Source organism: Urocitellus parryii, chromosome 2 (assembly GCF_045843805.1).
Source record: "Urocitellus parryii isolate mUroPar1 chromosome 2, mUroPar1.hap1, whole genome shotgun sequence".
Taxonomy (NCBI): domain Eukaryota; kingdom Metazoa; phylum Chordata; class Mammalia; order Rodentia; family Sciuridae; genus Urocitellus; species Urocitellus parryii.
This window is the reverse complement of record NC_135532.1, coordinates 187,682,810-187,706,419: the sequence shown is the minus strand read 5'-3', so window position 1 is coordinate 187,706,419 and position 23,610 is coordinate 187,682,810. Positions and strand designations below refer to the sequence as shown.

Here is a 23,610-nt window from a genome sequence, read left to right as displayed (position 1 = left end):
TGAACAAACAAACAAAAGCAAAAATATACAACAAAACCATAAACCATAACATAATGTCATTGTAGACAATTCATTTTGAGAGTTTTGATCCTGAATGTTTGGCTAGGCTCCATCAATTGCTAAGTTACTTTTTCCTGAATATCCAACAAAGTGCAGTGCAATTCAAGTGTGTTCATCCAAATTATAAATTACTTGTGTCACTGAATTCATAGAACCTTGTAAATTATAAAAAAATACAAACTAGACAGTTATGGAATTGCTCTACATCAATTAAAATAAGCAATATAGAAGGGTCTGCTGATTTTCTCTAGTTCCTGTGATGTCTTTGAGAGCTGGTCTTGCATTTATTATTCATTATGCTTAGTTCACTAACTCTGCCTATCTTTTTCTTTGATTCTTCAGTGGGAAGAGATCAGTGGTGTTGATGAACATTACACACCCATCAGGACTTATCAGGTGTGCAATGTCATGGATCATAGCCAAAATAATTGGCTGAGGACAAACTGGGTCCCCAGGAACTCAGCTCAGAAGATCTATGTGGAGCTCAAGTTCACTCTTCGGGACTGCAATAGCATTCCACTGGTTTTAGGAACCTGCAAGGAGACTTTCAACCTGTACTACATGGAGTCTGATGATGATCATGGGGTCAAATTCCGAGAGCATCAATTTACAAAGATTGACACCATTGCAGCTGACGAAAGTTTCACACAGATGGATCTTGGGGATCGTATTCTTAAACTCAACACTGAGATTAGAGAAGTAGGTCCTGTCAACAAAAAGGGATTTTACCTGGCTTTTCAAGATGTTGGTGCTTGTGTTGCCTTGGTCTCTGTGAGAGTGTACTTCAAAAAGTGCCCATTCACAGTAAAGAATCTGGCTATGTTTCCAGACACAGTACCTATGGACTCCCAGTCTCTGGTGGAGGTTAGAGGTTCTTGTGTCAACAATTCTAAGGAGGAAGACCCTCCCAGGATGTACTGCAGTACTGAAGGCGAGTGGCTTGTGCCCATTGGCAAGTGCTCCTGCAACGCTGGTTATGAAGAAAGAGGTTTCATGTGTCAAGGTAAGAGCCTTCCTTCTCTTTCCCTCATGATGGTATTTCTTACCTGTGAGTTCATTGAAACATAGCAAGAGGAAATGAACCCAGTCTGTGTTCACTTGCCAGCAAAACATGAGTAGAGTCTATTTGAAGACTAAGATATATCTATCTGTATATATATCTTGATGTGTATATTCCTAGTTTGTGCAGAAATATTAACATGTTTGATTATGTGGTGCTGGCCTATACCCCCTAGGGATGTCCTATGTTATATTAAAGTTTTTCATATTTGATGATATATGGTAGTCTAACTCTGTACCAATTAAAAGAAGAAAGCTTTGTCTTTTAGGCAACAAAATTAGATACACTGAGGACTATATTTATACTTATTAATCTCATAGCAAAACTATTTAATCACAATAAAATATGTATTTTTTCCTAGTGACATATTGCTATCAAATAGGTATTTATATCATTGTTGCTGTAAGGAAAATTATTTATATTTAAAAATCTAGGGTTAATTCAATAGTATTTGATGCACAATTTTTATTTTTAGTTGAGGCATAATTTTTAAAAGTTTATTTTGCTCCATTATTTGTCCTTTTTTATTGCCTAGCATAATATCTGTGTCTCTCCTCAGTTGCAATGCATATTTAATATTTACTATAGTACTAGAGAAGCTGAACTCTATCATCAGATTTGATTTTATTAAAAATAAGTTTCTACTTGATATAAAATAAAAGTTCTTCTTTATGCAAAACTATATGTATCAGATGTGATATAGCAAATCATAAATTTCAAAATTAGACATTTATCATTAGGCAAGATTTTAGGCTTGAACATGCTGAAAACATTATTTGTATTTTAAATGTATAAATATAGAAGAGAACCTTAGTACATAGCTTTGGGAATCTTGCTATTTTAATACTTTGTATTTCAATTTGTTAAGGGAATAGAGTTTAATAGTCGTGTCAAGGTCATGGCCATTCAGTAAGTCACTTTTTTCAAGGCCATGTCAAAGAGGAAGAATATATTTGATATATAACTTCTCCTATTTCAAATGCAAACAGAACATAGCATAGAACTATGAACATGGTTTGTAGGAATAAATCAAATCAACAAATGGCACACTCTTGCCTCACACTTCTCATTTTATTCATCATTAATACATTATTAGTAAATTGATTTCAAAGGTTTTAAAATTGAAACAACATAGTAGCTACTACTTGCTTATATTCATAAACCTTTATACTACACTTTGAATTGTATTTTTTCAATGATGCATTTACTTGTGTTATATGCTACTTATGAGATTAATTTTAAAAAATAAAATCATGAAGATTTACTTCAAAAGCAATTGGAAAGTTGTACAAACAAATATTTAATACATAACTACTTCATTTTATGTAATTTATGGATAATTCAAATATATATTTTTTATTCATTAAGTAATCCATTGCTAGATGCCAGCACTGCACTGATTGCCAATTAATGTCAATAAGCTACCGCATTTATTTCCAAAGTTAACCTATCATGGACATACTATGACTATCTCCACTTTAACATGAAAACAAAAGTGTCATAGGTTTATCATCTTGCCTTTCATGTGTAAGTTTATCCTGGAGTTGAGATGAAACCAGGCATCTTGGCTCCAAAGGCTTCAGTCTCACATTACCCACATGCTTCCTAGGATTCAGTCTCAGTGTGGAAGAGGAAACCCCACAAGCTCAAGTTTGAAGTGTAAGGAGGCCACAAAAATTTGTCACAAAATAGCCAAGAAATCTGTTAATATAACCTTATCTAAGTCACATCGTTTTGCTTTTTAGATTTTTTTTTAAGAAGGAGCAATTACCAGCCAAAAGATCATTTGAGGGGAAGATTAAGCTTAGACTAGGGTGATATCAAGTAAATTCTGAATATGTGGATTGTCCAGCATCTTATGCAAAACATCCTAGTAAATTTAATTGAATCAGTATTTCTTACTATCTGTATCTACAAAGTAATCAAAAGCCAGACACATGAGAAATATAGATGAATAAGTCATTGTATCTAACTTTAAAGAAATCACAATCTGGTATGAAAGACAGTTAGATAAATTAATAATTTTAATGCTAGACAGACCAATAAATCTTCTACAAGAGGTACAATGTGCCTTGTCATTGTCGCAGAAAAAAAAAACAATTAATTCTCAGGATTTCAAAATTAATCATGGGAATTGATAATTAATTATGGGAAGCTCCTGAGTTAAGAATTTTGGACTCTTTTTGTTATTGCTTTCAGAAAGTTTTAATGTAGGAAAGGTTAATCATCTTATACAACTTATACATTATAAAAGGTAAAATATACAATGAGATTTACAATTTGCTTATTAAATCATTACCTTACAAATCTCAAAATGAATTGAGGTCCAATCAGATTGCTGTCTTCTGAGTTTGTGCCATAGGAACATCTTAAAGACAATAAAAACTTCATTTCTAGGTCATCTTCTCAGTTTAATAACAAAATATTATGAATTCTAATCTAGACAGGTAATTGGAACAGTTAAATTTCAGTAAACTGAATGAAGAAAATGTGACAATTTCTACTTGACAAGAATAAAACACATTGATAAAAAATTTTGTTCAACAATACATCTGTCAGTTTTAGAAAAATAAATAAAAACAAAGCTAGCTTTCTGCAATGCCAGAATTCTAAACATGGAATCATATATCTGCTCTGTATAATGTGAACTTTCACAGCAGGCCAGTATTCCTGAAATAAGAAAAAATATTAGAAAGTATCCATTGACTGTATATCTAAATGTTCAGTATTTATTAAGTCCCTGATATAGGCTAAGTCATGTATTGATAATTAGAAAGAAAACAATGAATACTGTCAATGATATATTAGTTGGGTTTATAATTCAAAAACGCCTATGTGTGTTTGTGTTTTAAAAATATGTTGGTCTCTGTACCTGAAGAATAGATTTTAAACTGATGTGTTAAGCAAAGCTAAGTTAATAATGGTTTAAATTGGAAAACAAGCTACTACCATAATTGGGATAGGAAGTATTAGAATAGGAGTTGATGAGTTATGAAAATTTAAATTTTGTATATAACATGCTTTATTATGTTACTGGTTTTTCTTTTTGTTTTTGTTGTATGGTGAGGGAAGACAGCCACAGTAAGCAAAGAGTAGGAAATGGTACAACTTTCTTTCAAAGAATGTTTATAGGGAGGAAGTAAAGGGAGGGAGAGAATCATTCAGGAATTGCATGCCAAGAAAACTGCAAACAGGGAAAAAGTTAACTCCAGAAAGATGAAGATTACTTATTAATGTAATTTTGGCAAACTAGAAATGTACATGAAAAATAACTTTATGAACTTAAACTGATAAGGAGTAATATGAAGTTTAATAGAAAGGTAAAAAACAATGTATCAGACTGTGATTGCTAGAAGTTTCTCTAATATATCATTTGTAAGTACAGCTTCTGTTTAAGTAAGTCATTTCTTATATTTAACAAAAGATGAAAGTGTGGCATCTCTTTTGATTTACCACGTGTATAGCTTAAACCTTATTTGAGCCATGTTCCTTAGGTCTGGATCTTGCAGGATGGTAACAGTGTGGTCAATAACAAGTTAAGTAGTTATTAGAGGAAGTCAATAAAATTCTTTTAAAAAATATTGAAATTTTTAAATATTAAGTGACTTAGTAAACTTAAATTATCTGCCATTTGCTTTCAGTCACTGACAATCAAGATTTTACTTGATTATTTCACCCTTCCCAATCTTAGACACCAGCATAACTCTACTAGTTTTCTCTTCTTAAGATTGAAAAAAGTGTAGGGAAATTTTGCATTAATTCCAAGGGAAAAACATGATCCTTTTTTTTTTCCTTATTCTGTTTTATTCCGGCTAATGAATTATGTTATCTGCTTCAGTTTAGTTTGTGAAGAAAGAATGAGAATGCTAATGGCTTTTTATATACCCAATTAATTATATTTGAAGCAGATAGCAGGAGGTTACTATAAATATTCCTGCTTATACAAGCTTTGTTTAGACTCAGTGCACCAAATACCTTATTAATGTCACTGAAGAATCTGTTGCTGTGTGCTTTATCTCTCTACATTCATTGTGGAATGCTAACTTTATTCCTTGTTCTTTTACTTTAGGAGCTTAATAGAAAAGTGTGTTTTGGTATAATGTAGGGAGACATCTAGACTTCTTGATGACTGTCCAAAATTATGTTTGGTTTACTCATGACTTATGATACCAACATCTCTCTCTACTCACCTCTCTGTCAGTTCAGAAACTCTTAAAGCAGCTGTCAAGTTTTCCATAACAGAATGTTTTAAGGATTCTTCTTGCTTTGACAAAGAAGCTAGAGAAAAGTAGAATATTCTCAGCACCTACTGAGTACTGAGTCTGCATGAATAATCACTGGTATCCTTGTGTTGCTTTCCCTAGCTGTGAGCAAAAGGACCTGAAAACAACATTGCCTCACTGTTTCAGAGATTCAGTCCATGGGAGGGGGCAGGCAGACTCCACTGTCTTAGGTCTGAAGTGAAAAAGAACATCAAAGTGGAGGGCATGGTGGAAGACAGCTGCTCAGGACATGATCACCAGAAAGCAGAGAGAAAGTCCAGGGTGCCTGGGACAAAATATAAACCCCTAAGGCACAGCCCCTGTGACCTTATTCCTCCAGCCCTACCCTACCTCATTACAGTTATCACCCAGTTAATTCATTCAAGTGGACTTCATTGATTAAGATATCATAATCTGTCATTTCACCTGAACATTTTTGTCTTGTTTCACACATGAGCTTCCTGAGAACAGCTCATTTTTAAACCATAAAACCTAGTTCTGCAAGATGTTCATATGTTTGAATGAATTCAGCACTTCCTTCCATTTGTTGCCAGAGTGTAAATTCCTTGAGGGAAAAGACCACTACTATCCATCTTAGGAACATTGTGCCTAGAACCTAGAAGACTAATTGACTAAGTTTTCAATTAGATCCTTATTCAATGAACAATTTCTATGAGACTTCTATACTATCTCTATATTTTTGGAGTGCCCATCTTAGTTTAAACATAGTTATATTATTTATCTTTAAATTCCTTAGGCTATTGAGAAAGACCTGAAATAGAGATGTAAGTTTTATGTGATTTGAAAGGAACATATTTGACTATTAGATTGCATTTAATTGCAACAGTAAAGTACAGATTCATATGAACTGTCATTAATGAATAGTTGAAGTAAAGGAATAACAATACTTTAAAAGTAGCTAGAAGGATACATTTTTATCTTTTAGAAAGTTATGATAAAAGTTATTTTTATGCGTTACAAAAAATCAATTATGAATAACCATACATATAATATAGCAAAGATCTGTTTTTGGAAATGCAGAAATATTAGACATTCTTTTCCCTTAAATCTACACAGCTAATACTGAAAGCACTGAAAGCACTGACTCATTCTTTAAAGACTGCATTGAGATATAAAAATGTTACTTAAAACTTAAGGTTTCTGACTTTTAATTTTAAATTCCCTCAGTTTACAAAGACAGCTCTCCATTTCCACGTTTGCTTTAGCAGTTATACACCCATGATTTTTCTAACATCATATTGATTTTAATAAAAAAATACCACTGGTAAGTAATAATAAAGAGAACTTTCAAATGGCAAACAGGTGCATTGTGTCAATCAGAAGCACCATTGAAGTGTGTTACCTCTTCCTTTCTGTACAATCTGAGTTTAAACACTTATATATAACAAAATCACTCATTAAGTTTTGTGAGTTTTTTTTCCTTACATTAGCTCTTAAAGAACTTAAGAGTGAGAAAATACCTTTAATAAGTTTATAGACATATATTGATTATTCATTCTTTGAAACAGAATTTTTCTTTTTTGAAGAAACTTCATAGTCTAATCAATCATGATTGCTAGTCTTCTATTATTTTATTGTTAGCTTTTCTCTTTCTACTTCTAAATAGCAGTTATTCTAGTATTTGAATCATTTTCTTTTATTTTTCATATCATGGGTATTTTCCACTGATTTTTTAAAAGTGTCCTTGAATTCATAGATAGACATATTCAATAAAACTCTCAGGTTAAAACTGACTTAAGAAAATATATTTTAGGAAACATATGTCTATAAAGAAATTTTTAAAATGCTATATTTATAAGACATTAAACCCATATTGTTTCACACTATATTGATGTCTCAATATTTATCATACAAAAATCTAGGATAGATTGTCAGGGGGGATACATAAATAATATCCTTGCCTCTTGAGTTGAAGAAATCATGCGACTCAGAAATACATACACAAATATCGACTATATTTGTTGAACCATTGTACTTGACTCTGTAGAAACGACTACATCTATTTGCTTTATTTTAGGTACTTTACTAAGTACACTTAAGAATCACCTAGATAATATAAAGATAGTGGAGAAACAGAGTAAATGGTATGAAGTACATGCCAATATGCTTGTATGAATTACTATATGATATTACTGAAAATCTTCAGTCAAATCATATCAGTGCCCTATCTTTACAGTAATTGAAGTAAAAACTCCTTCAAGTATAAAAAGAAAGGCATAGTAACAGAATGTATTTGCTTTGTGAATTTAACTATCATAGTTTATTTTTGAGTATTTGTATAAAAATAAAGAGTATACATTTAAACCATGGATTTGTGTGTTTCTGGTACTAGAAAGAAATATGAATCTTTGTGCTATGATTACTACAAATAAGATTATTTTCAATAGAGACAATTTAATTGCAAACATATTTGGAAGACATATAACCATTGCTTAATTTAGGGAGTAGAACAATTCATCTCTAGCCATTTAAGTACCTCATAATGAATACAAGCAAATTAAATGACCAGCAGTGAACCAATATAAAAACGTTAAAAATCAAAAGCAGTTCTATAAATGTTAGTACCATTTTCTCATGGAATTAGAATTAAATAAGATTTACAGTGTTTTAGTAAAATATGGTTTCTTTTATATGGTATAATTTTGGTTATATAATTTTACCAATAGAGTGGGAAAAATAGTAAGACATTTCCTCTTTATTTCAGACTGAAAGATGATTTTGAAGGTTATTATTAAAATATTTTCCTAAGGTTCTAACTTAGTTCACAGCCACCTCTTTTCAAATCACTGCAGTGTGTCTGCTTTAAGGGTATCAAATCATCATTTTATTATAATTATTATTCTTAAGTTACATAAGTCGAGCTTTCAGATGCTTATCTATTTTAGTCTTTCTAATGTGCAAACAGTAATTCAGGTAATTTCTCTATAGCAAATTTGTAATCTTTAGAAAACATAAATAACTTCTCATTTTGTAGTTTGTCTGGGATACTATCATGATGTATAGATTAGTTTCCCAGGAAAGTACTCACTATGGGAAATTGCAACATGGATATGTAATATCAGTTGCAGAAGGGAAAGTAATCCTGAAAATACTTGAAATAAGTTGTTTTCATCATTGCATTTTCATTTGCATTTCCAAAAGAAAATCAGAACATTGTTTAGCAGAATGCTCTCTAAATACCTATTAAATGTCAATTCATCTATAAACTAAATCAAATTTTCCAAAAAAAGACATATCTCAGTCCCATTCCCAGTGAGAGGTAGAGTATTAGTTATGTTGAAAATATAAAAATTACAGATATTTTTCCATATTAATAAGTAATATTTTTAGATAGTTCATGGATGTAGCAGAGTAATTTACCATCAAGCCTGGTTAGACCCTGTAGGAAGTCTTTCAATTTCATTTCTTTAACCTAAAGTATTTTATGTACAAAGTCTTTCTTGCTTTTGATTGATGCATGCCACATTGTTAAAGCATTTTTTAAAAACTTATTACAATCTATGTCTTTTGTGAAGAAAATATCTTTAATTTTTTTTAAATTTACACTTTTTCTGTCTAGCCTTTAAAATATCACCCAAGCTTCTGTATTTTAAAATATGAAGAATGCAATGTGAACCTTTTTAGTTTGCATGTAACAAATCTAAAATGAGTTTGATATTTCATTACAAATTATAAATTATTTATTTGTTCATTTTTAACTAGCCCCTCCCAGAATAAGGGGAATAAGATTGAAAACAAGGTCTTTTCCTAATTGTTGAGGTTCTTGGGCTCTGTGAAATGCATTGGTTACAGGTTCACAGAGACTATTTTTGTCAGTACAGATTCACTGAGCAGTTTCCCACCTCTTGCCTGTGATCTCACCAACTTCTGTCTGTGTTTAGAGTTTTGACAATCCCTTATTAGTTCCAGAGTAGAAATTATAAGAGCTAATAAGGGTTTACTTTACAGCTCTGACAGCTGGCATTGAACTTTAATAGAGAACAATTGTAGAGAGAAGTCTAAGTTTGGATTATATTTGATGAAAGTGTTCTTAAAGTAAGGCCATTTGGAAAGAATCAGATGACTAGAAAGGCTTTGTGTATCCTCTTCTGCTGTAACTTCTCGTCTTGCAGGATGGGGACAAAACATCCTGTTGGCAGATAACTCTGTAATCACTTATAGATGCCTCTTGGAGGAAGAGAATCCATGACAGTGAAGAATTATAAACTCTGGTCATGTTCCTACCATTCCTCTTGTAATCCTGTACAATATAGCTGTTGATTGCTCTTTTGGAAACATAATCATGTTAAAGACTTCTAAACATAGAGTGGTTCTGTGAGAGAAGAACCAGAGATCTGAAGGACGAGTCAAAGAGATCAAGAGGCCCATAACCCCTGTAAACCCATGCCATAAGTCAGGCACAGGATTTTTAAATTATAAAAGAGAAAGAGAGAAAAGGGTTGGGGAAGAGTGGGCAGAAGGAATGAAGAAAGAAGAAAGAGAAGAAAGAATAAGAATAGCTTCAAATATTTAAAACTTGAATGTAAACTACTTTCTGAATGTTCAGCTCAGTGGTCAGGGGCAATGCCACAATGGGGTAGAGGCAAATGCTGTAAATAAGAACAGCTGCAGCTTTTGGTGTGCTACAGAATGAGGGAATAATGCACTTGTATAATTATGCACTTGTATTATAAGGAATATGTAAAGTTTTTGAAATTCAGGAACAAATATGTGTATATAAATGGTTGGAAAGGAATATTTTCTTTCTCTCATAATTAGTTACTCTAGAGGAAAATCTGTATTTCAGACATTTGGATTCATTTGCTATCTATTTCATGCTGCTGTATTGAAGATGAAATATTTCAATCTGTCAATCAGAATGTTTATAGCATATAGAATTCATTAATGTATTGAATGGAGAATAGAAGATGCTCATGTTCTTTCTCTCAAGCATCTTGGATTCTGCAGGGGAATATGAATTGAATTTATAATAAGAAACAAATATACTATTTATAAGAAAAAATCTGGAAAGCATCATGAAAGTGTGCTGCTAAAATGTTATGAAGAAGAGGTGTAATTCCCTATGGAGTTAATATTTCTTCATCTTCTCATTTTTTTCAATAAACATTTATGAATGACTTCTGCACAATGCATCCCCTGTGAAGATGGTACTGAACAAAGCAGAACATTCTCTGCACTCAAGAAACTTTCAGATTTTAGGGGACATAAATAAAGTTTGATTGAACTTAGGGGCATTCATCTAGTGAGCCACATCCCCAGCCCTCTTCTGTAGGTTTTAGAGATAGGGTCTCATTGAGTTGCTTAGTTCCCCTCTGTTGCTTAAACTGGCTTTAAAAGCTCAATCCTCCTGCCTCAGCCTCCTGAGCTGCTGGAATTATAGGTACAATCCCTGTAAGAATAAAAGTTTCTTTCTTTTAAGGATAAAAATTCATGTTACACTTTAGTGGAGCCTAAGTTGGAACTAAGGCTCAAGCATCTTGAGATTATAACTCAGGCTCATTTATTCTGGATTTTCTTAGAAATTACTGTAACCCATGGAGGCATATTAAGTCCTACTTAGATGATTGAAAAGTGACAACTCTGCACATCAAATCAAAATTAAGATTCTTAATCAGGGAGAAGCAATAAATATTGCAAGAATATTCCTATATTCCTATCAAGGTGGGTCTTTTAAAGCAGTGACCCTATGATCAGTGGCACTTGGGTAATGCAAGAACTGAGAATGTGAACAAACGTGGGAAAGGAGATATAAAAGACAAAGCATTTGGATGTTGTGGACTTTTCATTAGGCAATTGAGATAGGTGCTTTGGAGTTAGTGTGTTTTTAATATACTCTGAGGTGGTAACCAGAAATCAGATCTGCTGTTTGATTGCTTTTGTTATGTAATGTAATACTAAAACAAAAATGACAGGTGAATGTTGGGATATTACAGGATATATATAAATAAATAAATATATATATACACACATATATATATATTTTTAATAATATTAGTATAAAAGTTCCCATACCATAAGTGTAGGACGTGTCCTTTGAAAGTTAGAGCAACACCTCAAAATCAGCTCTTCATTCAAATATCACCATTTCTTTCCTCTGGCATGTAACTGAGCCTGGCATTTCATTTGATCCTTCTAGCAACTTATGAGGTAGATAGCATCACACCCAAATTTCACATGAGAAGAAGCTGGATACTAGACAGTTGTCCAGGTCACAGTTAGTCAATGATGAAAAAAAATTTGAAACCCAAACAGAGCAATAGTGTATAACCAACATTCCACATGCCACTTTGGTGGAGAAGGCCAGGAAAATAAGGGACAGGAGAGCCTCCTGTCTGTACCTTTAGAAGTAGCCTATGAAGCTCAAAGCTGAATTTACTTCCAGGAATCTTTTGAGGATGTTATTCAAACTCCTCACTGGCTCTTTTCTCTGAGACCCATAATGGACATTTACTCCTGGTTTCAATATCAGTAGTGGTTGTATGTGTTCTATGGGTGACTAGTTTGTTTTTAGTAATCTGATTAACAAAATAGTCATGCTTTCATGTTGCCTTCCTTATAAAAGAGCATAGAATGATATGTTCTTATATCTGATATACCTATATGTAGATATGCCCTCACAACATATATTTAAAACACTAAACTCACATTATTAAAACATTTTTATTTTACATTTAAAATATTCAACTTACATTATTTTCTGACTTTATATGCCCTCTCTGTTTTACTCTTCACATTTTAAAATATATTCTATAATAATTTATCCTATATTAAGTTGTGGAAATCCTCTCTCAAATGTGAAAAATCGGAAATTTATTTTAAATGCCATTTATATATGTGATCAGTGATTAAAATAGCATTTCAGGCTCAACAAGTCTTTTAAGGTAAATATTATTAGCCCAATTCTTTTATTTTTTTAAATGTTTATTTATTTAGTTTTTACAATGTTGGAGATTGAACCCAGGGACTCACAAATACTAGACAAGCACTCTACCTCTGAAGTACATCCCCAATCCCTGTTAGACATAATGCTAGAGGGTTTTCTACTTTGTCCTGTGTCACAATGCAGAGTGGAATTTCAGACTTGTCTGATCCTGAAACCCAGTACTTTTAATAATATAATAGGCTAACAATTTTGATTTAATAATGCTTTTTAAGTCATAATAATGTGAAAACTTGTAAGTTCTCAGTACCGAAGGGATTACTAGAGAGTTTGGTTATTTGAGCTGAGAAAAAAAAATTGATAGTGGTTATTTAAGGAGACAAGAACTCTATATTCATTAACATTTCTTGCTTCCACATAGAATTAGTTTGGACTACTAAACAAAAAGATTTTCACAGGGAATCTCTGGCCTTAATTTCTGAGCATGTGGAATTGAGTCACGCCTCTAATTACCTATGCTTCTATTTCCATTGCCCCTGCTGTTGCTGAGTACATGATTGATAGGAGATGATGGTGAGTGAAGAACCAGGGCTCAGAAAGACACTCGCTATGCGCCCAATATGTAAGCTTGCACAATATGCTTCATTATGAGCTTGACAGATCTCCAAGAGGCAGATTGGGAATGCATTTTGAGATGGCTGACATATCTGTTACAGATACTTTTTTAACTCACAAATACTGCTATATAAAAAAGTTACATATGCAGATAAATATGAACGCATATATGCATATAAATGTCTATGTGTGTATGTGCATACATGCATGCATGTGTATACAGACATACAACATACATAAAATATATAAATATGTGAGATACATATAAGTATATGTATGTGCATATTATGTATAACCATATACATTTTACACTTAGTACAATTTAGTTAGTATGTTTGTATATTCACTGATTAAATATTTTCTTATCAAATCAACTTTAAATTCTTTATTTGTAAAGAAAAATGAAAAGAGTAAAATCTGTAACCAAACATTGGGCTGAACTTCAAATAGTACAATGGCATTGTGCTGTTGAATGCATTCTATTTTATGTGTGTGTGTGTGTGTGGGGGGGGGGGTTACAGGGGATTAAACCCAGTTTGAACACAGAGGCTCTTTACTACTGATTCCAAACCCCAAGCTCTTTTTTATTTTAATTTTATTTTGAGTAAGAATCTCACTAAGTTTTCTAGACTGAACTTGAAGTTGTAATCCTCCTGCCTCAGATTTCTTATTTGCTGAGATTACAGACTAGCATGCCCACTTTGAATATTTTATTATATTTCTGTGTATTGCTTTTGGAGTGAGATAGCAAACAAAATAAGTTAAAAATTAAAATATGTGTAAGTCCCAAAATTTGTAGAGGTAGAACATACTAATAAATCTTTGCAGCTTGTTAGGTAAATCAATGTGGCTTAAAATGTACATACTTCCTAAGTAACTGATTATGTTGTTTCAAACAAGGATTATGGGTAAAACTATTTTTCTTTGAGATTGCTGTTGGTGTTACAGATCAGAAACTTTTGTGTTGCTATAAAATTTCTTAACTTTTTAAACTATTATAATCTAAAATTTTATCATATAGCAACTATTTCCTTGAGTAAGTGAAACCCCTATAAAATGTTATTTAGAAACAAAAATAATTCCCAAGGGCTTTTATTGTTTATGATTATTATATTTGTGATTATTATATTTTCATGACAAGAAATACACTGCTTTTTATTCAAATCTGCAATGAGGATAGGTGGCATACTTTTGTCCTCCCAGGGCAGTGGCAGAGCTACTGAAAGTAAAAGCTGTCTCTGGCCTTTCTGAGGCTGATGGTTACTCTAATTAGTGATGAAAAAAAAATGAGAAAATACCTTGGATTGCTTTTTATTAAGCATGGTACGTAAAGCAGGTGAAAGTTTGAAAGCTCATTGAGTTGCCATAAAGAAATTTAAACATTGTTCATATTGGCTAGCAGCCAAACTCACGGTGTAAACTTTAGGCATGGGTCACATTTTCAGAGGAATTGTCAGCTCAATGGGTAAAAGATAGTTTCTGCACATTTTTAGCTCAGCAATAAACCTGAGACCTACCAGCAGGGTTGGTGGGGTTACACTTGTTTTGCATGGCTGGGTATCCATCTGAATTCCACCATAAAAGAATCTAATGAGTCCTTAGTGAAAGATGATGGTATGGCTTGACTTTTTACATTTATAACTTGTTCATATTATTTTATTACAATATCTTATACCTCTGAGTAAATTTAGTTTCTGCTTCTCTTAGAATATTTTATATGAGTTCAGAGAGATCTGTAAAACATAGTATTAAATATAATTAAGAAATATCATTCTAAAACATAAGTACTGATATTTTACATGAAAAAAAGCAAACTTTCTTACTGTTATGAATTGTAACATCTTTCTGAGATGAGCAGCTGTGATTTCTATTCCTTTGTACAATTTTAGTACTGACTCAAAATCTGTACACAATTGGTACAACTCTTATGTGAATGTGGATGGGCTTTTATTTATTAATATTTCATTCCTTTATTATGTGACAGAGAAGGTGAAATGAAAAATGTGGATAAATTCTGGAAGGAGGCACACATGGTGGACACTTGTTCAAGGAGAACTTGAACATTTGTTACATCCTCACTTGTTTTTATTCCAAGAATTTACTACATCTCTTATTGCTATAAAAATCATTTTCCATAAAATCTATTTAAAAATCAAGCTTCAATCAAATGCAATGGTGCATACCTATAATCCCAGTGACTCAGGAAACTTAAGCAGGAGGTCACAAGTTTAAAGCTAGCCTGGGCAATTTAGCAAGACACTGCCTCACAATAAAATAGAAAAGGGTTGGTATGAAAATCAGTGATAGAGCACCCACCCAAATCAGCTTTATAAGAGATTCGTAATCTAAATATTGCTTCATCAACAATACTAGTCAACTAGAAAATTAGAATTTTGAAACATTTAGGACAGATACACTGGCATATTAGGTAAATAAAATGATAAAAAAAAATTCTATTAAATTAGTTTAAATCTGGTTTGATTTACATCACTGCATCTGTAAATATTTCTTCGACCTTTTTTTAAAAATAAAGTTACAAAGATGAAGTAATAAGAAGGTAATTGCTTTTATATCTAAAAAAAAGAAAGTGGTTAGAAGTAGCCATTAATTTATGTTAAAGGTACATACATCTTTAAAAGGCACAGGCTTCAATTGACAAGGAAATTAAGAGTTCTTAATGACTCATACTAAAAAAAAAACTACTATGATATATGATACTTCCTTCTCAATTTAAAGAAAAAAATATTAGTTAAATTATTATTTAACTATGATTATTTAAGAAATACAAATAAAGGATGAAATAGAATTTGGAAATTATCAAGTTTTCTATAGCAGGAATGATCTATCCTGAAATATCTATTTTATTATCCAAAACTTGAAGAGTTACCATTTTGTAGTCAAATTTTATTTACTATTATTTATTCATTGCCCAGTCATGGGCATAATGATATGCGGCTGCTTCAATGACTCTAAGGATAAAAAGAATTGTCTTAAAATTTGGTAGATTCTATGTCTGAGAGAGTCATAGAACATATTAAAAGAATCCTCTGTGGGTACTCTACTTCCTTTGAAAGCTTTTGGGATGTTCAAAACAGTTTTCTAAAGTTACATTGTATATGAAACTAAACTGGAGGGAACTATTATATTTTCTTAACTGTAATATATCTTTCAATCACTCCTGTATTTTTACACTTCTTTTAATTTAATAGTTTCAGTGCTCTTTAGGATGATTTCTGGTTATAAAATTATGTCATAATAGTCTAATATATTGTCTAAGTCTATAAAAGGTGCAGGGTTTTTTGTTTTGTTTTGTGTGTGTGTATGTGTGTGTGTGTGTGTGTGTGTGTGTGTGTGTGTTTCCAAGAATTTTTTACAGAAAACACCTTTGCTAGTTGTCAAGCGAGGAATTCGGGGTGGCAAATACATTTTATAGGTAAGCCATAGTTCATCTTTATCTCATAGGAAGAACACTGTGAGATAAACACTTCAGGAACACTGAAGAACACAAAATCTAATTTACATCAGGCACATATATTGCTTCAGTGAATATGGCTTCAAAGCTCATAGAAGATGAAAATTTGAAAATTGTCAAGTGGCAAAGAGTGTAAAGGAGTATAGTAAACATCAAAGTTGACCACCTGGTAATAGGACTAGAACCTCAGGGGTCATGATAACATATACATGTGTTGAAGTTATGCTCTCCTGGGACCACTGTGGGACCATTGTCTTCCCTGAGTAAACTATGACTGTGTCACAGCACTGCAGAGTGTACCTACCAAGTTGAGACATTTATCTTGTGGTCTTGAAATATTAATACATGTTTAAATTATGCTTACTTAACTGTAGTAGGGAAATGAAGTCATTATATATTTTACAAAGTCTTCTTCACAGAAAATAAAGATGAAGAGCATCCTTGATTTCTTCAATATAAGTGATATGAATCAGAGGGTCTGGATTTTATCATGGTTGTAGCCTGTGTGACTGTGGGCAAATTACTTACCCACTCTGGGTTCCAGTTTTCTCATCTATAAAAAGAGACAACAAATGCCATTTTTACTATGGTGTTATTGGGAGGATAATGTGAGATGTGTACAAGGTAGTCAATACAGATCATGGCATGGAACAAATGCTTAAGTAACTTTTATCATAGTAAGAACAAATCCTTAGTTATGGGGAAATGTAAACTATCTAAAAGTTTATTTCTAAAAGATCCAGGAAGTCAGAGAGCCAAGGGTTTAGCATACATCAAATAAAAGATCAAATTAAACAAAATAAAATTTAAGTAAACAGTACAGAATTTGTCTTAAAATATACAACCTTTCTGTGCTCTATCTAAATTGAGAAATTTTCAATTCTTAAACATATTTAGAATTTCAACTGATCCATGATTGGATAGTTTTTCAGAATCAAATAACTTTACATGGTTCCATAATTGGTTTTGATGGTCTGTCTAACATGGTTCAGGGTTGTTTCTTTTAAAACAAGTCATGTCATACCATTTGAATTCTTTATAAATTCAGAATTGCCTTTCTTTGATATTCTGTTTTGTTTTTTAATATCATTTTAAAACCAGTTCTTATTCAGTACCAGACAACTAGCTACTTCACAAATGTCATTAAATTTGAAATTTAAGCATGATTACTGAGACTCAATCACATTAAAATCCCTCATCTTCAATTTCTTTAATAGTATTGTAAATACAAAAGGGAGGTGCAGAGTTATGTATGATAATGTTTGTATGTAAAGGTAGGAAAGCAGAGAAAAGATTTTAATAAGGCAGAGAGAGAGAAGAGAGAGAGAGAAAGAGAGAGAGAGAGAGAGAGAGAGAGAGAGAGAGAGAGCACACAGCACATACATATTACACAATAAACTTGGTTACTCAAAAGAGAATTCAATGAATTCTGCACTCAGGAGTCCACTGATTTCATATGAAAATTAATGTTCATGCAAATATATAACTGGTAACGGTCCTCAGTAGCATGTGTATTCATATATGCACTATTATTAAATTGTAGTTCCTAAGTATCTTTATTTATTCCCTTATTTTCAAATAGAAATTCTCCCATTAGGAAATATTGTGACTTCAAATTGTTTTTAAGTGAATGGCTTCAAATTGCTATTGAGAAATAAGTAATAGCCTCCCTCTTGGATATTCTGAAATTGACCGAGACTTTGGAGGTAGTCTTATTTGGGCACTGAAAATAAAAGCCCCAAGGATCATTTTCAGGCCTCTGATTCCCCATTTATCAATCATAATTTATTTCCTATGTGTTTCTTAGGTAAATATTAAATTGAAATAAGGAACTTAAATGTCACCAAAGGTGGAATATTTATGTCAGTGTTCAGTATGTTAAGAAAAGTATTTGTGAGTCATGATACAGATTTAAATCCTGGAACTTGGAGCAAAATTTCTCAAGTCCAGGACCCTTTCAGGAACAACATGTGAGTCCCCATATTTGTATGTACTCAGGTACTGGAGGGTAATTGATTCATCGTTTTACCTGTGATCTCAGGAGACTGAATATTATTATTTTTATTTACTTAAACACATCAGGGAAATTTAAAATAATAATTCAGAGTAAGGATATCCCAGAACATGATGGCTATTATTTTGGGCAGTTTGTTTTTAATGTCCCATATCCAAGAATGACTAACTCTTGTTTAAGCTGGGAAGGTCAAATGACTTAAGCTTCCAAAAATTCATTTAGTGAATTTCACATTTGCTTTCAGCACTGTGGTTTCTTTCACAAAGTATATACATGTAGGGCTATAAGTACAGTGAATTTACAAGGTTAATTATAGTGTATTCTGCATAACAGTCATCTTGTCAGTAGTTCAATATTATGTTTGGCGTGTGTGATAACATTGCAAAGTAGATTTGCTGTAACTTTGACTTTGGTGTACTTAGTTAGAAATGACTGCTCTTAGACATGTAGTCCCCAGACAAAATGCCTACTGAGATTCACTTAAATAACAAAAAACAAAAAGGTTTCTACTGAGAACACTTCATTTGTTGATGTTCATGGACAGAGTGTGTGTAATTGACCATGTATATTTAAGTGGTGCACAAAATTAGAAAAGAGAAGAATATGAGAGATGAAAACTTGACTGAATTATAGTGTTCATTGAAAAAACTGTATAAAATAGGAAAGGGACAGTCTACCAACACAGTTACAGTGGATTGATTTGTGTTTTTCATAAATAGACTTAATAAATACAGTATATATATATATATATATATATATATATATATATATATATATATAAACACTCATCTTATGTAATATGCTCTTGTCATTCAACAGGTTAAAGAATAAGTATTAGGAAGCATAAGACCAAGGCAGTGTTAATTTAAAAATAGCTTATGGAACAATCAAAGACACTATAATGTGGCAAAATTTGACAAGGTGTGTGCTATGTCTGATTGTGATTTTAGGAATTTTTCACGCTATATACACATATTGATTAGTTTTAATTTCAAAGCAATATGTAAATCAATGAGAAGTAGGTAACACTTGTGAAGAATGCTCTTATTCTCAAGATACTTGGAACTCAGTGGAGGAGTAACCCCTGAGCACATACACAAGTATAAGTACCACATAAGTGGAAACATACTCGGTACCTGTAACCAAGAACACAGATGTTTTCAAACTGAAAAGTTCTCACAAATATCTAGAGCAGCAGTTTTCAAAATGAAGTTCATATATACTGAGAATCCACAGAGACTTTTGAAAGAGATATGTAGGTATTTATATTTTTGAGGAAATCATTTTTTATATCCTCAACTTTCATATGTGGTTAGTTGTACTTGTGTGAGAATCAACTCTGTTTAACCCCAAACCCTTAAGTTAGTTTTCTTTCCACACTCACCTGTATGAATTCCCCTTTCCTTTTTCTTGTCTGAAGAAATGCATTTCTCCCTCCTTTCTGATATTTTAATAAGGCTCTTTGTCCATAGGATATAATCTTTTGCAAAGCAAAGAATTTAAAATTTGGCATTAACAATGGGAATCGATATCAATTGTATTTCAAGTCAAATGGTTTTTAATTCTTTGCTTTCATATTGAAGAAAGAGCTAATAAAATTGTCATTTGGTAAAGCAGTAAAAATTGCTTTAATGATTAATTACTCTGGTTTTTAACATAAAACCCAAGTTCAAAGAAATAAGTCACACAGTTATAAGAAAACTATTTCCACTCCTTACCATTTATTTATGCAAACAAAAGTTCCAAGGTTTACATCTATAGCAATGAAATATAGACAGCCAATTGATGCTCACTACATAGCACTAAGTATTATCTATTTTCAGAAGATAAAGAAAAATTTACCTCATCTTGGTAAACATTTCTAATAAAAACCAATAATGTATACATGTATCAAGGCATCAAATGATACTCCAATAATTTGTACAATTTATGTTTTTATGTGTTGATTGGTTAAATATATATTAAATTTTAATTAAAAACAGTTTAAAAATACATAAAATCTGCATAGTTTTGATCAGTAATTTATTTATTTATCAGTTATTTAATTATAGTTATAATCATACTTCAGGAAATTAATTTGCAGCCTTTCAGCATTATAACTTAAAGAAGTAAATTGTAAATTTTAAATTTAATATCTTATTCCTGCAACATATGATAAATTTATCAAAATAAAAAATATTCAAACATGAAAATATCTTTCCTTAGTATAATAAATTTAGTGGTGTGCTGATTAAAAAGATTAACACAAGGAAAACAAAGAAATAATATACAATTTTTGATCAGTAAAAAAGAACTTAATCATTTATTTTTTTCATGAATGATATTCAGTATAAAATCACTATGACATTTAGAGTCCACTGGGTGCACTTAAAAAATGGTGTAAATTCTTTATTTTAAAATGTCAATATTTACAATAGGCTGAAAATTACATCATTTCCAATTATTTACACTCATGAGGAAACATTGAAATGTCAACTTAAAATATATGGATCTGCAGATAAAGGCTTTAAATTTTTTATGGTTTATGTGCATAATAAAAGTTTGAAACATACAGAATTAGCCCAATGACTTTGTATTACCATTGATAAGATAAAGATCCAGAGTAGTTAAGTAAATTATCCCAGCTCACCCAACCTTGTTAGTATCAGATCTTAATTAGAAAGGAAAGGTTTCAGGACAGGGGTAATGGTTTACTTTAGTTAGAGTCACATAGTTACACATAGTAGTTGGATTCATCCTGATAAACTCACACATGCATGGAAATCCACTTCAGTTCATGATCCCTTTCTCCTCCCATCTTCCATTCACTCTCCCATTCTCCTTCCTCTACTCTTACTAGACTTCCTTTAGTCATCTACTAATTTATATCTGAGTGTTTCTTTATGTTTTAATTTATCCTTCTCTCTTTAGAAAGGGGTAATTTTTAAGTTAAATTTTGGTAGGTGAAAATGACCTCTTAAAGTTTTGAAGATAGGAAATTTGCCTAGACTTATCACATCTATCACCCAACCACAGAAATATTCCAGTTACCTGAACTGTACCATTGTCATATACTTGCATGCAAGGGAGCAAAGTTATGTTGGGGCTGGAGTGCAGGTCAAAGATTTTAATTTTTTTTTTTCAGGCATTCTATTTGGGGTTAAATGTTTGAAAGTTTTTATGTAGCATGCATGAAAAAAGTAGTATAAAGCTACTGAAGAAATTATGGGGAAGCACAATGTTACATGATTTTGATCATCAAGCCAAAGTTATGATTATCCTAAATCAAAGCAAAATGTTTAGATGCTGTTGTTTGATTGTTTAGGTTCCTAAAAACTAATGTGCATAATGGATGACCTGGGGCTATTGTTAGAATTGCAGATTCTAAATCCACAGTTATTACAGGGGGTTTGACACTCTACATTTCTAACAAGTTTTCTGGTAGAGTGGATTACAGGGAGAGAAAAATAATCTTCCTCATCCATTGCAAGGTTCATGGTGGACACCCTTATCACACACACAAAAAATAGATACATGAGCCAAATCATAACAAATTTATTTAATCAAAATTTCACATGACATAGCAACCTTCAGAAATGGGTATCCAAAGGCACAGGAGAAACTGTGTATATGTTTGCTTGTATTTTGTGAAGAATGGACAGTCATGTGTTATTGCACCTAAGGGAATGACTAATGATAAGGAAGGAGAAGGTCAGAGAGTAGTCTTTCAGCTCACTTCAAAATGCTGTATTTTAGGATATCATGTCCTGAGCCACAACAGGGCCACAGTTTAGTAAAACTTAGGAGATAAAAATGACACTGGTTTACTTTCACTGGGAAAAAATATTTAAGAAGTTTAATTCAAATGTTCATATTCCAGAATGGAAATACAAAATCTCAGATGGAGACATAGAAGACCTATGCCTGCCAGGGTAGAAAGACTGAAGAAAGCTTTGTTGCCTAGAGCATTTGGATGCCAGACTACTAGATGTGAAGAAGACAGGTTACCTGCAAGGTGTGTCAGGGTAGACAGGGCAGGTAGATGGAACAGAGTACACTGCAAAAAAGGCTTCATGGAAGATATCAAAGACTATAAATTATTTTAAAAGGAAGAAAGTCATACTTGTCTTGGATTAGTTTTTTGTAAAAAATATAAGTGTATCTTCTTTTGACAATATTTTTGACTTTTAGGTTTATGGGAACATTTAAGAACTAGGAGGAAAATAGCATTTGTAATAATTTGATTTTAGCACAGAAAATATTGCCTAATTTTATGGCACATTAAGTAATGGAAGACAATTAACAATATTAACTATTATATAAAATGGTCCCTCAAACTTGAGAATATTTAAATACCTCCCCTCCAAATAATTGTAAGCACAGTTAGGGTTAAAATGAGTGTAAATTTTTTTCTAATCCTGTATTTCAGGCTGAAAAAGATTTAGCTGGAGATAAATGTGTTTGAACACAGGGGTGCTGAGCCTCATCTCAGTCCCTTAGGGCCTTACTACATTTCTGAGGCTGGCCTCAAACTTTCAATTCTCCTGCTTCAGCCTCCACAATGAACTTTCAAGTTCCTGAATCAAGTCCATCAGTGATCTTTTCTTTCTGTACCCAAATTCAATATTTATAAGAGTTGCCATTTCAGGGCATGAAAAAAAAAATGAACCCATACACTATATCCAAAGATGGTCAAGTTTAGGGTTTTTTTTTCCTAATGTAGTAATTTATCTAATATGCGAGATTATAAATATTTGGTGACTAACTATTTATCTTTGGCTGTGGATGAAGCTCAGTGGTATAGTAATTGCCTAACATGTGAAAGGTCCTGGGTTTGATGACTAGAACTGCAAACAAAAATTTAAAAAAAAAACATACTAAACAAATAAAAATTAAGAAGACAAATGTTTCCCTCACATGAATATGGTGACAACTAAGATGACAAATAAAATAGAATTTAAGAGGAGAATAAAATTTTTGTCTTGGGTAATTGTCATATGTTGTTCTCCTACTCTATATCTAAAGATGAAGTTCGTAAAAATTAGAAGATATTGAAAGGAGAAAGCTGAGGATCTTATTTACTGGTAGCATTTTTTTTTTTTAAGTGTAGTAGATGTAAGGACAGTGCTGTCAAATTAACTGCATACTTACCCAAAGATCCACATTGTCTTCCCACTTTTCTGTATTTGGCATTGAACTAGCACGTGTAAATGAGGTTGTCTGCCCTTTCTGACCAGTTGTTAAGTC

At 32.1% G+C, this 23,610-nt stretch overlaps 1 protein-coding gene across 2 annotated transcripts in view; it reads left to right on the top strand.

Moving 5' to 3' along the window:
• The window catches only part of Epha3 (EPH receptor A3), a 342,530-nt gene that overhangs the window by 91,475 nt on the left and 227,445 nt on the right, over window positions 1-23,610 (top strand). For both annotated transcript variants that reach the window (XM_026393990.2, XM_026393989.2), the window contains exon 3: window positions 403-1,063. In XM_026393990.2, the coding sequence (XP_026249775.2) occupies window positions 403-1,063 (661 nt within the window). The remainder of the gene's footprint in view (window positions 1-402; window positions 1,064-23,610) is intronic.